The sequence below is a fragment of the Rhinopithecus roxellana genome, chromosome 8, assembly GCF_007565055.1.
Source record: "Rhinopithecus roxellana isolate Shanxi Qingling chromosome 8, ASM756505v1, whole genome shotgun sequence".
NCBI classification, from domain to species: Eukaryota; Metazoa; Chordata; class Mammalia; order Primates; family Cercopithecidae; genus Rhinopithecus; species Rhinopithecus roxellana.
Genome location: NC_044556.1, coordinates 81454686 through 81469820, shown reverse-complemented (window position 1 = coordinate 81469820; position 15135 = coordinate 81454686). Strand labels below are relative to the sequence as shown.

Below are 15135 nucleotides of genomic sequence, written 5' to 3'. Positions count from 1 at the left end.
CTAATATCCAGAATCTACAAAGAACTCAAACAAATATACAAAAAAAAAACAAACAAACAACCCCATCAAAAAGTGGGCAAAGGATATGAATAGACATTTCTCAAAAGAAGACATTCATACAGCCAACAGACACATGAAAAAATGCTCATCATCACTCGCCATCAGAGAAATGCAAATCAAAACCACAATGAGATACCATCTCACACCAGTTAGAATGGCAATCATTAAGAAGTCAGGAAACAACAGGTGTTGGAGAGGATGTGGAGAAATAGGAACACTTTTACACTGTTGGTGGGATTGTAAACTAGTTCAACCATTATGGAAAACAGTATGGCAATTCCTCAAGGATCTAGAACTACATGTACCATATGACCCAGCCATCCCATTACTGGGTATGTACCCAAATGATTATAAATTATTCTACTACAAAGACACATGCACACGTATGTTTATTGTGGCACTATTCACAATAGCAAAGACTTGGAATCAACCCAAATGTCCATCTGTGACAGACTGGATTAAGAAAATGTGGCACATATACACCATGGAATACTATGCAGCCATAAAAAAGGATGAGTTTGCGTCCTTTGTAGGGACATGGATGCAGCTGGAAACCATCATTCTTAGCAAACTATCACAAGAAGAGAAAACCAAACACCACATGTTCTCACTCATAGGTGGGAACTGAACAATGAGATCACTTGGATGCGGGAAGGGGAACATCACACACTGGGGCCTATCATGGGGAGGGGGGAGGAGGGAGGGATTGCATTGGGGAGTTATACATGATATAAATGGTGAATTGATGGGTGCTGACGAGTTGATGGGTGCAGCACACCAAGATGGCATAAGTATACATATGTAACAAACCTGCACGTTATGCACATGTACCCTAGAACTTAAAGTATAATAAAAAATAAAAAATAAAAAAATAAAAAAGAAATAAAAAAGAAAAAAAATAAATAAAAATAAAAAATAAAAAATAAATTTCTTTAATTTCATAAATCATTTAGATATGAGGTACAATTTAGAAATTACAGCTGAAAGTACCATCTTGATGTATTTGTAAAGTTGTATAGTTTAGCTTAGAGAAATTAGTAGTCATGATCTCTAACTTCTTCATGAGTAATATACATGCAATATTTTATTGGAATTATTAAGTATTCTTAATATATGTCTCTCTCCAGTAATCATAGTGACAGATATCTAATTTCAAGAGAACAAAGAATAAGAATTGAGATCAGAATTCAGAAAATTGGCCATGGCCTAGAAGAATTACAGAATTCCATGTTTTAATTTAGTATATATAGGACTTATCTTCTTATTCTATAGAATATTAGGCAACCATTCTAACATATACAAATAGAGGTTATTATTTAAATACAAACCAAACAGTGTATTAAAATTTTGTCTAATTTTTTTCCTGTGGTTATCAAAGATCTATTGACTGTCAAAAGTTTATTGAGTTTTTCAAAAATTGTACTAAAAATATTATAACCTTTTAAATTTGTGTAACATAAAAATGTTTTACTGACTGGATATATAATTTGGAAATCCCTTCTAAAACTAGTGTACTTAAAAACTGACACTTTCTTCTTAACTGAAACCCATATAACCATGTTCTATTTCTAACTTCACGTTCATTTAATCAAAATTATCAATATTATGGTTACAAATTAAACCATAGCATTTTAAATATTTAAACTTACTTAGAAGCCTTAAAAATAAAGCAACATTAATCATTACTATTTTCAACTCCGTATTTTCAAAACCAAACTAGGTCTGTGACTAGTCATAGGATTCTTTAATTCATACCTACTCTATGTTTTTTTTTTTTTTTTTAAATTTAGGGACCTCCTGGCTTACCTGGTCTCAAAGGTGACCCTGGCTCCAAGGGTGAAAAGGTGAGAATAAAAGAATGTGTTATTGATAAAAGAATATACTTTTATATACTAATAACCCTGCTTTTGCAGATTAAAATCATTCAAAAGAAAATGTCAAACAATATCTTCATCATTCTAACCCTGAAAAAAGCTTCAATCCTTAGTTTCCCAGATGTATTTAGAGGGGAGAAAATATGCAAATAGTGAAAAATGTGCCAGAATTCAGTGCTATATCTTCTCAAGTTTCCATTATAGCAACCATATGGAGAAAGCATATGGTTATACTAAAATAACTATTCAGAAAATAAACAGACTGAATAACAAAATATCTATTTTTATGTTTTTAAATGTGAAAATAAAAATTTTAAACTAGAAATATCTTTCAAATACTAATTTGATCTCCTATAATTTATGCTGAGTTGCACCAAGTACTTAGAGAAATGAGCCTTTTTAAAAATGGTATTTTTATTGTTTGTATTATTTTTAAATCTTCAAATGCCCTTTAAAGACTGCAGAGTCTCTGAAGAATAGAAATTATTTCATTTTAAATGAGATGCTTATTAAAATAATGAGTTTTCTGTTATTTATTCAACTAATATTATAGATGGTCATTATTGGTTGAGAGATTCCTCAAATGGAGCACTTAAAATGATATTTTTAGAAAGCATTTTGTTTTGTATTACTTCCAATGCTTAATAAAGCCCTCACTTAAAGTAAGCAGTAAAAGATCCAGTTAGGTGATGAGAAGGAAATTTTTAACTGTATATTTCATTCAGAAGGGTTATTTTAATGTTGTTTTATCAGCATTGTTCATTTTTATGCTTTAGAAATGTAATGTGCAAATATTTTATAACTAAAATTTTATGAAGATAGTAATGCACATGTTATTAACTTTTTTCTCTGCCTTTCAAAGGGACATCCTGGTTTAATTGGCCTGATTGGTCCTCCAGGAGAACAAGGGGAAAAAGGTGACCGAGGGCTCCCTGGAACTCAAGGATCTCCAGGAGCAAAAGGGGATGGGGTGAGTAAAACTACAGGTTATTTTTTCTACTCATTTCCAATAATACACACACACACACACACACACACACACACACACACACACACACAGTCCTTTAAGTATGATCAAAGAAAGAATTTAGAGTGTCTTAATTCTAATTTGTTTAAGTCAGTAATGTTCTTAAAAAGATATTTTTATTCAGCCCTAGGGTAAATAAATTTTACAATATTTAAGTTAGAAACCATAAAAATTACAGTTGAGTATTATTTAAACAAACATGTACTAAATTCCCATCACCTGTAAATCATATTCTGAGGGATAAAGGAATATACACATATACACACATAGATTTAAAAGAAAAACCTCATTGATATTGTAGCAACATAGGAAAAATTCCGATTATTTTGCGCAAGTTAATTTTTGATTCACCATGGACAAATATTTAAGCCATTCATAAATATTTTTGCGTACTCTAAATTTTACAGTGTATGCTGTTATGAAAATGTTGAAAAGTTATGAAAACATGAAAATGAAATAGCTGAGGAAATCCTTTACATTGGCTGATTCTCTCTCTAGGGAATTCCTGGTCCTGCTGGTCCCTTAGGTCCACCTGGTCCTCCAGGCTTACCGGTAAGTACAAGACAAAATAACTTTATAAGGTAGGGTTAAGTTACAAATATAACAAAGAGACACAAATGCTCCAGATTTTTATCTGTACTTTTGCCTTTGCATTTTCTAGGGTCCTCAAGGCCCAAAGGGTAACAAAGGCTCTACTGTAAGTACTTTTCCCTTTGACAATTTAATTTTTCATTGAAACCTATTTAATTGCCCCTTCTTTATTTATGTCCTCTCTCTTCTTTCTAACAGGGACCCGCTGGCCAGAAAGGTGACAGTGGTCTTCCAGGGCCTCCTGGGCCTCCGGTAAGTACATGTTAACAAGAGTGATGTTCTGATAATTCGCATCTGGAAGCTGCCAATGATTTCTCTGAATTTATAAGATAGACAAAAAACACATTCTGTCAAAAGTGCTGATTTTATAGGAAACATTATCTCATTTACATAATCAAGTCTACATGCCATGACTTAAATGTTAATTGATTTCACTCTTCAAATATAAATACCCTAATTATATATTATCTTGTTTGTATTAATTTTTCAAGAGAATCATATACTATTTTGTCACATTACTGAAACCAATTTATTTTATGCCATAAAGATACATTTATGCTTGACTCTAAGAATAATGACAAAAATTCAGATGCTTCACATTTTTTCCTAGTGCGTATATAAGGATACTAATAAAAGCAATAGTAATAGCTACCACTTATTAATACTAAAATGTTCTAGGCTTCACATAACTCATTGAATGGTAGAATTAAAATATAGATCCATGTGAAAGAAATGTTATTCTTCTTTCTTGAGCTAAAATCTTTCCAACTATATGTATACTAGTTTGCTAGGGCTACCATAGCAAAGTACCACAGAGTTGGTGGCTCAAACAACAGAAATGTATTGTCTCCCAGTGTTGGAAGCTAGAAGTCCTAGATCAAGGTGTCGATAGTGTTGGTTCCTTCTGAGGTCCATGGCGGAAGGATCTGTTCTGCACTTCTCTTCTTGGCTTGTGGTGGCTGTCTTTTCCCTGTCTCTTCACATTATCTTCCCTCTTTGGGTGTATCTGTGTTTAAACTTCTCCTTTTTATAAGAATATCGCTTACGTTGGATTAGGGCCCACTCTAGTGACATTATGTTAGCTAATCATATTTTCAGTGACTGTATTTCCAAATGGGATTACATTCTGAGATACTGAGAATTAGGACTTCAACATTACAAATTGTCATGGGATCCAATTCAACCCATGACAACATGATAACTATTTGGTACAGCTCTGCTCACAATGTAAATTCAAGTCTGGTTGCATTTATTTTAAGTTTGTTCATTTATAATGATTTAAGTCACACATATTTGAAGCAAACTAATGTGTACATATTTTTTAATGTTTCATGTTTTATAATATAAATTATCAAATAGACAGTTAAGAGCGCACTAGCTTTAAAGTGCTGTTCTAATCCTCAGAGACTTTACAATCTAGTTGTAGAGTTAGGGCATATAAATGATGACTAATTAATAAACAAGAGACTAACATATATAACATATCTACACAAATCTGTGCTATATTATTGTGTACATAAAGGGCAAGAAGTCATCTAACTTATTCACCTACCTCAGTATTTCCACCAAGTTCATCATGGAAGAATCTATGACATTTATATATTTATAAACTTATCCTATAGCATAAATTTTGTAGCTACTGAAAAGTTAAACCAACTCTAATTTCTTATAACAAAAACATAACCAGTAATAATTAGTATCTGCAGAATATTCCACCTTATGAAACAATTGCACTCATATTACCTTCTTTACAGGGTCCACCTGGTGAAGTCATTCAGCCTTTACCAATATTGTCCTCCAAAAAAACGAGAAGACATACTGAAGGCATGCAAGCAGATGCAGATGATAATATTCTTGATTACTCAGATGGAATGGAAGAAATATTTGGTTCCCTCAATTCCCTGAAACAAGACATCGAGCATATGAAATTTCCTATGGGTACTCAGACCAATCCAGCCCGAACTTGTAAAGACCTGCAACTCAGCCATCCTGACTTCCCAGATGGTATGTTAATAATACATGACAAAGCAAATGTACCAAGCCTCTGAGTTTCTGAGGTGCATTGTCAGCTCGTTTATTCTAGTTAAATGTTTAATACAGTCTCTAAATAAAATGAAACAGTTATTAATTCTCTTCTAGACAGAAAAAATCATTTATGCTGTATAAATCAAGAGTTGCTTTGGAAAACCCTTGTCTGTTAAATAAGGTTTTATTAAACTATGACAAGATCATTGTTGGATGTTTAGAGCTAACACAAATGTACTTTGCTTGTAATAACTATCACAGAATAGATAATTGTGTATACACACATGTGTATATTGTAATATGATGATTACTAACTTCATGTTAATGTGAATACTTACATTAATATGATTAGTATTTTAGATTAGTATGAATAATATGGATATGTGTAAATAGCATAACTGATGTATATTTGATCTATCAGTTTAGCAATGATTTGGTGCACCGAATATTTAAGAATTTGGATAGCTTGGAGCAAAAATGTATTTTTAACTCATCCACAGATATTCCAAACAACTGTGAATAGCTTACTCACTAATAACAATTAGGATAATTTATCATACCAACTCTTTGACAAAATCTTTATATACCTATTGGTCAGAGAAAGAGTTTCAGGTATGCTAAGTTAGTTGACTAAACTCATACAATTATTCAAGTAGCAAGGGGCAGATCTTCATCTGATTTTTAAATTTCCCACTTTATGTTGAACTATTTTGTCTCCCCTTTACTCAGCAGAAAATATCGTTTTGCACTACCAGTCATATAATGACAGGTTATAACTGTGATCTAAGTAACTCAATGCAGATAGAAAAATTCAGTGTAGTTCAAAAACAGCCGGCATAAAAAAAGGATGTCACAAAAATCTTCTAATCTTAAGCACACCTGTTAAAGGTAAAACACAGGTAATTATTAGTATTCCTATACAAACTGGTATCTGACATCTTCATGTTTATAATATGTTTATCTGAAAAAGATACATTTAGTTTAGTGATTTATAAGGAGATTTACTTTTAACTGGTATTATTTAAGCAAAGGATTTAGATGATTCAGATAATTCAATGTTATATACTCCTAAAAACCATATAAGAAATATCAAAGATTTACAGTGGTTATCTCTACTTGGTAAAATCTTAGATGATTTTTTTATTTCCTTGTATTTTTTTTTCCTGGGAATTCTAATTTGTTTCAGACATGAGTATATTAATGGTGTAATCTGAAAAAATGTAGATGTTTTTGTTAAAAAATATGTTAAAACGATGTGACTGTTAGAATACTTTTCCTGTTTATATACAAGTAGTAGCAGAAGATAAAGCAGGTTGATATTGCATTTTTTAGAGTTCCAGCACCAAGATAAGCAATTTGAGCTTTTAAAATATTAAAAGTTCATAACCAGTGGACTTATGTAATTCAAATATTTAAAATGAAGTGGCAGGATGAAAAACAGTTGGAAGTATAAAGGTAGAAAGAATTTGATTCCTTTCCTTCTCAGTATAAAGTCAAAGCTGCCACCCCTATATAAGAAAAAAGAAGGTTAACAAGAGAAAAGTATTTAAAATGTATTTGATTATAGTTTAACATGACATAAGAGTCTTCAGATTCAAGCTGCAAAGATACAGAGGAAGCTTCTGATTTTATGCTTAGGTTCGATAAGGCAGGGACAGCTGTGTAGAAATGCAATATAATATTGGATAAAAAAAGGGTATGAGCTAATGGTACTAACCTGAGCAGGGAAACCTAGTAAGACCTTCTGTTCAGATTCTCTCTGGCCTCTGTATTGTAGCATTCCATCCTCCCAAGTATAGGGTAGAACCCCTCTGGAATAAAGGTTTTAATTTCTTTATGGCCAACTGTTACACAGAAAGGTGGGTAAAGGTTATGTTAGCAGTGGCAAATCCATATGCCATACTAAGGGTGGTAGGAGTGAAAGTTTATTAAAAAGTTTTAGAACAGGAATGAAAGAAAGTGCACTTGGAAGAGGGTCAAGCAGTCATCTTGAGGGATTCAAGTGAGTGGTTTGAGCTTTGACTTGGGGTTTTCTATATTGGCATGTTTCTGAGGTTTGCATCTCTTCTCCCCTGATTTTCCCTTGGGGTGGGCTGTCTGCAAGTGCAGTGGGCTGTCAGCACTTTGGAGGGGTCACACACACATTGTGTTCACTGGAGTTGTGCGTATGCTCACTTGAGGCATTTTTCCCTTACCGGTTGAGTGTTCCCAGAGGAAAGTTATCTACCAGTCAAACTCCAACCATTTGCATCTTAGTGCACATGCTGAGCCCACTAGCCTACCTCCTGAGATCATATAAAGAAGCTGCTGGTCACCAGTTTCAGGTGTTTTCTATGAGGGAAAGGGAGACGGCCATTCCTTGGCACCAGCTGCAACCAATTATTATTTTAGCGAGACAGTTTAACAACTGCCTGACCTTCATCTGATGATCGCCTGACATTCCTGGTGAGGTTGGTGGGACTCTCCTTCCCTGTTTATGTCTGACTGACTACCTACTGTAACAGTTAGAGTAATGTGTTTAGGTTTTATAGCTGGCTTTGCAGAAAAATTAACAGTAATGTGTTTAGGTTTTATAACTGGCTTTCTATGACCCACTTTGGGGAGGAGGGATTCTAATTTCTATGACTTGCCTCAGGGGAGAATGAGGGATGAGAGACAGGAGGGCAGAGGTCAGAGAAAAACTGCTTCATAGGCTTTCACTTTGGGGTATCATTTTCTGAGCACCAACAGAAGGAAGCAAAGTAATGTTTACATGTATATCACTTTTGACTCCTAGTAACTCTTGTTAACTAAAACCATATTGTCAGTTATCTAAAGAATAACTTTGCTACTCCATTTTCAATGCTTACTCACATAACACCAAATGAATGGTGATGATTATTCACATAATAAAATGTGTTCTGCAACATTTCAGCAATAACATTAATAGCAGGCTGCATTAAAATATATAAAGTAGTCCTTCTTAGGACCCCCTTCAAAGAGAGAGTACATTTATTGCAAGAAGTTTTTTTTATATATAAAATAAGGCAAAGGTATGATCCCTGAGGCTATGTAGATCCGATATCCCCTCCATTGTTACGAATGAATAAACTAGGAAGAAAATATATTGATTATACTACTCAGATTACTTAAGTAGTAAATAATGCTTATGAGATTTGGAGTCAAGTATGTCTTATTTCAATATGCATGCAATTTATTACACAGGGATAAATGAAATGTTAATATTTGAGAAGATGATATTTAAGCTGAAACCAAAAAGTGATAGGCATGATAAGAATTTTAAAAAGGTATTCCAGGTAGAATATATGGGGCATCTGCAAAGCTTTGAGGCAGACAAGAGAAAGTATCACTGTCTATTAAAAAACATACCCCAATATGCCCAAAAGCTTAAAAGGGAAAAGATCTATTAACATGTATTTTTCCTATTTCTCTTTCTAACAAAATTTGATATCTAATGCATTCAACAATGATGTCAATGTTTTTTATATGACATATTTTTTGCTACCTTCTAGGTGAATATTGGATTGATCCTAACCAAGGTTGCTCAGGAGATTCCTTCAAAGTTTACTGTAATTTCACATCTGGTGGTGAGACTTGCATTTATCCAGACAAAAAATCTGAGGGAGTAAGTACCAATCTGTTTTGGTGGTGAATGTTGACAGTTCCTGCCATGTTTTGCAATATTGAACTAAACAGGAAAATTATACTGTCATATTTTCATTTATCTGCTTTTCTTACAGAATAATTAGAGCACTTCATTTGCATAAACATGAATAAGCACCAAATTGATGCACAGAGTTAACAAATACTTCTCCTCTTTATTTTTTACCCAGATGTATTCTTTCTGCACCTGCTTGCTCTCTAAAATTCTATGGCTTTCCATGACACAGCACAGCTGAATCTCAAATTTTAGTGCCTGTATAGTGTTCTTCTGCCCAATTACCACATCATAGACCTCACAGCTGCATATTATACCCAAAATATCTAATTTTATAAAGAATTAATCTTTTATATACAAGAGTCTTTTCTGTACTTACATGTTTTTTAAATATTTAGCTCCTTTAAACAAATTATTTAATTTTTACCTAACAGTATTACCAGTATACTGAATTCTATCTTCAAAGCTAAATGCAAATTATTAATGTAAAGAAAGTTTATTCACAAGCATAAAATATTCTCCAAACATTTTATCAGTGGGACATTTTGTCTTTATTGGTATTCATGTAATAAATCTCATTCTTCCTAGTAAATGGTGTGGACAATAGAGGCATAGAAACTCCTTAAGGCAAAACAAGTAGCTTTATGTGTGACTAATGGTTTTGGGAGAAAAATTAAGTTTCTGAGTAAAGAGTGGGTAGTAAGGGCAGGAGAAAAAACAACTTCCATCTCCCAACCCTACTTGGCATATGATGAAGCACAGTAAAGCTACTCTAGCCTCCAGAGAAATGTGGAAAAACAGAAAATGCCGTTTCTTATACAGATAACTCAAGTTCCCTGTTGTGAGGACTTATATACCTTTGCTGTTCTTCACAAAGCAGCATAATAAATGCAGATCTATAAAAGATTCTAAATATTCTAACCAGCAGGGAATGATTCGGGTTGTTTCCAGTCAATGCCTTTCACATAGCATCTCTCCTTAGCTACTGTCTAAATACTTTCAAACATGTTCCTTGGCTATGGAGTGAAGATGGTACCTGCCTTGCTTGATGACGCTGACTGACAGTTTGAGGATTTCCTTTGCAAAGGGTTTCTGAGTGTTCCACCAATGTCCCCTGCAACCCTTAGTATGCCTTTACCAGGTGATCTTTCCCTTTTTCCTTTAGAGCCAATGAAGAGAACAAAAAGGCTCAATCTTCACTGCATAGAATTTACAGGATCTATCTCAAATTTTTCTCTTTATCTCATTTTGTATAATCTAATTTGTATCATTTTAAAATGATTTTAAGAACTCCTTATTTTCTCAGTCTTACTAAAAATGAATTATATGTATATAAAAATACTGTTTATATTGCAAATTTTCACCTACTTACTAACTTTTCTATTCCTTTACAACAGGTAAGAATTTCATCATGGCCAAAGGAGAAACCAGGAAGTTGGTTTAGTGAATTTAAGAGGGGAAAACTGGTATGTTATTACCTCAACATGAAATGGTTTTTCACAAACTTAAGAAGTGAAGTTCTAATTATGTATTTCTGGACCTTAACAGTGAAAGTCTAAATTATGCTAAAGGAGGATTCGCTGTGGTCTCTAGTTTGTTCCACTTAATATCTCTTAGAGCACTGTGGTATCTTAAAGCAACCTAACATTTTTGTATAAAAGTAAATGGAAATATGCTAAATTTACTGAAAACAAGGATCAAATCATGCAGACAATTTATTAAGTACCTGAGATAGACATCATAAAAACTGATTATGTTAGAAATGTCAGGTGTAAAGAATATAGTATCTACTTAATATCTTCCTATTATTTCATTTTCTATCTACTTGAAACCTAATTCCTTCTTTGTTCTTCATTTCAGTAAGTTGGAATGTGCAACTTCTTCTGATTGTTCTGGCACAAATTTAAAGACTTCTGTACAATTACCAGTTCATTTCAATAATTTTCTAAAGATATTTTAAGATTAGATGTCAAAGTTAAATTTGTATTTAAAAGGTGTTTAAACATATACATGTGTTTAAAGCATTTTATTTAGAATTTATTGAATTTAAAGTGTTTTCCAATTATGCAGATAATTATTCAGTTGTTTAATGTTCTTTGAAAAGCTATTATTTTCCATTTATGACTATATAGTTATTATTTCTATACAAACTCATGCATGTTAACCACTTTCATTGACAACTCTCCACTGGAGTTATAATTATCTATTATAGTCTTCCAGTTTTATATTAAACATCCATATTACATTATTATCTTTGTATAAGTTTAAAAATATATACAGATAGAACTCTATCTGTGTGGATTAAATTTTCCCAGTAGATATTTTTTCTTCAACCCCACAAAAATACTCATCATCTGATCTGCTATTCAGTAAGAACTAAGTAAAATCTGTTTTAAGGAAGAAAGTAACAGATAACTGCCTTTACATTAACCTAATCTATAATCTAGGTGAACATCTTAACTTTTTTTTTTAAATTTAAGTGTGTATATTTCAGCTGAACTCAGATATTTTAATTACCAAAACTAAGACAATTCATAAAGATGATTGAGACAGTTGTTAATAATTTACAACTAAGACTATTTTACTGCTATAATTACAGAATAAGTATTGACTCAACAAGTATTGTCTTGCACATTATGCTTGGTGCTAGCAATACAATGTTGAGTATAAACATCATCTAAAAATAGACAAACAGGCATTTCTGAAAATATTAATAACCTTTGAGAACTATTGCCCCAAAAATGAAAAGTGCAGGAACATGTTTACAGATTTGGATAAAGCTGATACATTTTGAAATGTTTGAAAGGAATAGTCAAAATCAAACACCATAAAACCAGCTAATCTTTGCCTTACTCTGAGATTCCTTGGTTTTCATTGTTTCATTATTTTACCAATTTGTTTTTCAAAAAGATACACAAATATACTGAAACATTTCTTGGAAACTAATGCATTTTTTATAGAGTTGACTGTTTAGGAAACTAAGACATAGAGATAAAATGATTGTTTCAAAGGTAAGCAGCAGCTACAGTAACTTAGGTGGGATACAATTCATAAAATCCTGTCTCTGGGTCTTGACCCTCAATGCACTTTTTTCAATTAGGTTAACATGGGACTTTTGATTCATCTACATGCTTCTGGCATCACAGTTCACTGTCCACTGTGATTTTATTCTTTGTAGCATAAAGGAGGAAAAGAGTCATTAGGTGCCTTTTTATTCCTTTATTCCTAGCTTTCATATTTAGATGTTGAAGGAAATTCCATCAATATGGTGCAAATGACATTCCTGAAACTTCTGACTGCCTCTGCTCGGCAAAATTTCACCTACCACTGTCATCAGTCAGCAGCCTGGTACGATGTGTCATCAGGAAGTTATGACAAAGCCCTTCGGTTCCTGGGATCAAATGATGAGGAGATGTCCTATGACAATAACCCTTTCATCAAAGCACTGTATGATGGCTGTGCGGTGAGTATAAGTTCTGCTTGTCTGCCTTCACAGAGATGAGAGGCAACATGTCACCGTTTCAATTGGTCCTAAGCCAGATTTTTCTCACGAAATGGATGTCAGTTGTTATTAACATTTGATGCTTAATCCTGACATGTTAAACTATGGTATGTGAGAAACCAGTAATCTTAACACACACAGTTACACACATAGACACTCTGAAACACTTTTAAAGGCATAACAGAAGGTAATCTTAGATTATGTTATTTTATTAATCCTGACATTTGAATCATATCACAGCCAGTTATTCCTAAAATGAAAAAGAAAATAAAAAACCTTATGTAATTTGCCTCCTTATTGGCGATTTTAAAATGACAGATAAAGAAATCACCATTACACCATTTATAATATCAATAATTTTTAGCCCTATATTTTGTTTATAAGAAACTTGTTAATTTGTACTATATCAGTTTGAGATCCACTATCATTGTTGTTATCTCTATCTTATAGAAATACCTTTTTCACATACATAAGATTTTATATAAGAAAATAATAAATAGGTGCCCTAAGAAGCTCATTTCTTTAGCCGAGTGTTGATGACTAAAGAAAAGTCACAATTATAAATAAACAAGTTCATGTTTTCATCAAAATGAGTGTAGTGCAAGTAGAATAAAGAAGAGAGAATAAAGCAAATGAATGGAGAAAGAGTTGGGAAAAGCTTTTCCAATATAGTTTATTGTTAAATATTCATAAAATTAACATATAGCAGAGGAAATTTTTTGACTTTTGATCTTCTGCATTATAGTTCTGAACCTGTATTCAAATTTTTCTGTAACAGAATTTGACCATGTATGTCTTAACTATAATGGTAAAGATGTATTATTTATACAAGAGGGGCTGGGTATTGTGGCTTACCCCTGAATCCCAGAACTTTGGGAGGCCACGGTGGGCAGATCACCTGAGGTAAGGAGTTCAAGACCAGCCTGGCCAACATAGTGAAACCCCATCTACTAAAAGTACAAAAATTAGCCAGGCATGGTGGCACATGCCTGTAGACTCAGCTACTTGGGAGACTGAGGCAGGAGAATGGCTCAAACCTGGGAGTCAGAGGTTGCAGTGAGCTGAGTTTGCACCACTCCACTCTAGCCTGAGCAACAGAGCAAGACTCCATCTCCAAAAAAAAAGAAAAAAAAAATATATATATATGTGAGGATTCAATACCAGCATCAATTTTCATATTAAATTGTATTTATTAACTCAAGATTCTTTTTAACTATGAAATATATAGCTCTATCATAGTTAAGTAATTACAGCTAAATATCAAATGTAGTAATCAATGTTCAAAATTTAGAACTATTTGAACTATTTCAGTAATAAGAATTATTACTTAGATAATAGAAAATTTGTTTTTCTCTTCTCTTCTCTCTCAGCTTCTTACCTCCACTAGAAACCTAAGAAAAATTAAGATGCACTTAAAAATATTAAATGATTGTGTAACTTTTTATTTCTGCTTTATTTTACAGTCCAGAAAAGGCTATGAAAAGACTGTCATTGAAATCAATACACCAAAAATTGATCAAGTTCCTATTGTTGATGTCATGATCAATGACTTTGGTGATCAGAATCAGAAGTTCGGATTTGAAGTTGGTCCCGTTTGTTTTCTTGGCTAAGATTAGGACAAAGAACATATGAAATCAACAGAAAATATACCTTGGTGCCACCAACCCATTCTGTGCCACATGCAAGTTTTGAATAAGGATGGTATAGAAAACAACTTGCTACATATGCAGGTACCATTTAGGAAATACTGATGCCCTTGTGGGGGCAGAATCACATGACAAAAGCTTTGAAAATCATAAAGATATAAGTTAGTGTGGCTAAGATGGAAACAGGGCTGATTCTTGATTCCCAATTCTCATCTCTCCTTTTCCTATTTGAATTTCTTTGGTGCTGTAGAAAACAAAAAGAGAAATATATATATTCATAAAAAATATGGTGCTCATTCTCATCCAGCCAGGATGTGCTAAAACAGTGTGTTTAATAAATTGTAATTATTTTGTGTACAGTTCTATACTGTTATCTGTGTCCATTTCCAAAACTTGCACATGTCCCGGAATTCCATCTGACTCTAATTTTATGAGAATTGCAGAACTCTGATTGCAATAAATATATGTATTATGAAAAAATAAAGTTGTAATTTCTGATGACTCTAAGTCCCTTTCTTTGGTTAATAATAAAATGCCTTTGTATATATTGATGTTGAAGAGTTCAATTATTTGATGTCGCCAACAAAATTCTCAGAGGGCAAAAATCTGGAAGACTTTTGGAAGCACACTCCAATCAACTCTTCTCTGCCGACAGTCATTTTGCTGAATTTCAGCCAAAAATATTATGCATTTTGATGCTTTATTCAAGGCTATACCTCAAACTTTTTCTTCTCAGAATCCAGGATTTCACA

General features: G+C 33.0%; 1 protein-coding gene across 1 annotated transcript in view; it reads left to right on the top strand.

Moving 5' to 3' along the window:
• COL11A1 (collagen type XI alpha 1 chain) overlaps window positions 1-14930 on the top strand; it is a 225766-nt gene extending 210836 nt beyond the window's left edge. Inside the window, exons 58-67 of the mRNA XM_010356796.2 lie at window positions 1851-1904; window positions 2797-2904; window positions 3460-3513; window positions 3623-3658; window positions 3751-3804; window positions 5307-5556; window positions 9090-9202; window positions 10633-10701; window positions 12465-12698; window positions 14201-14930. Coding sequence (XP_010355098.1) covers window positions 1851-1904; window positions 2797-2904; window positions 3460-3513; window positions 3623-3658; window positions 3751-3804; window positions 5307-5556; window positions 9090-9202; window positions 10633-10701; window positions 12465-12698; window positions 14201-14347 — 1119 coding nt within the window. The 3' untranslated portion in view covers window positions 14348-14930. The remainder of the gene's footprint in view (window positions 1-1850; window positions 1905-2796; window positions 2905-3459; window positions 3514-3622; window positions 3659-3750; window positions 3805-5306; window positions 5557-9089; window positions 9203-10632; window positions 10702-12464; window positions 12699-14200) is intronic.
• Window positions 14931-15135: the final 205 nt, after the last annotated feature.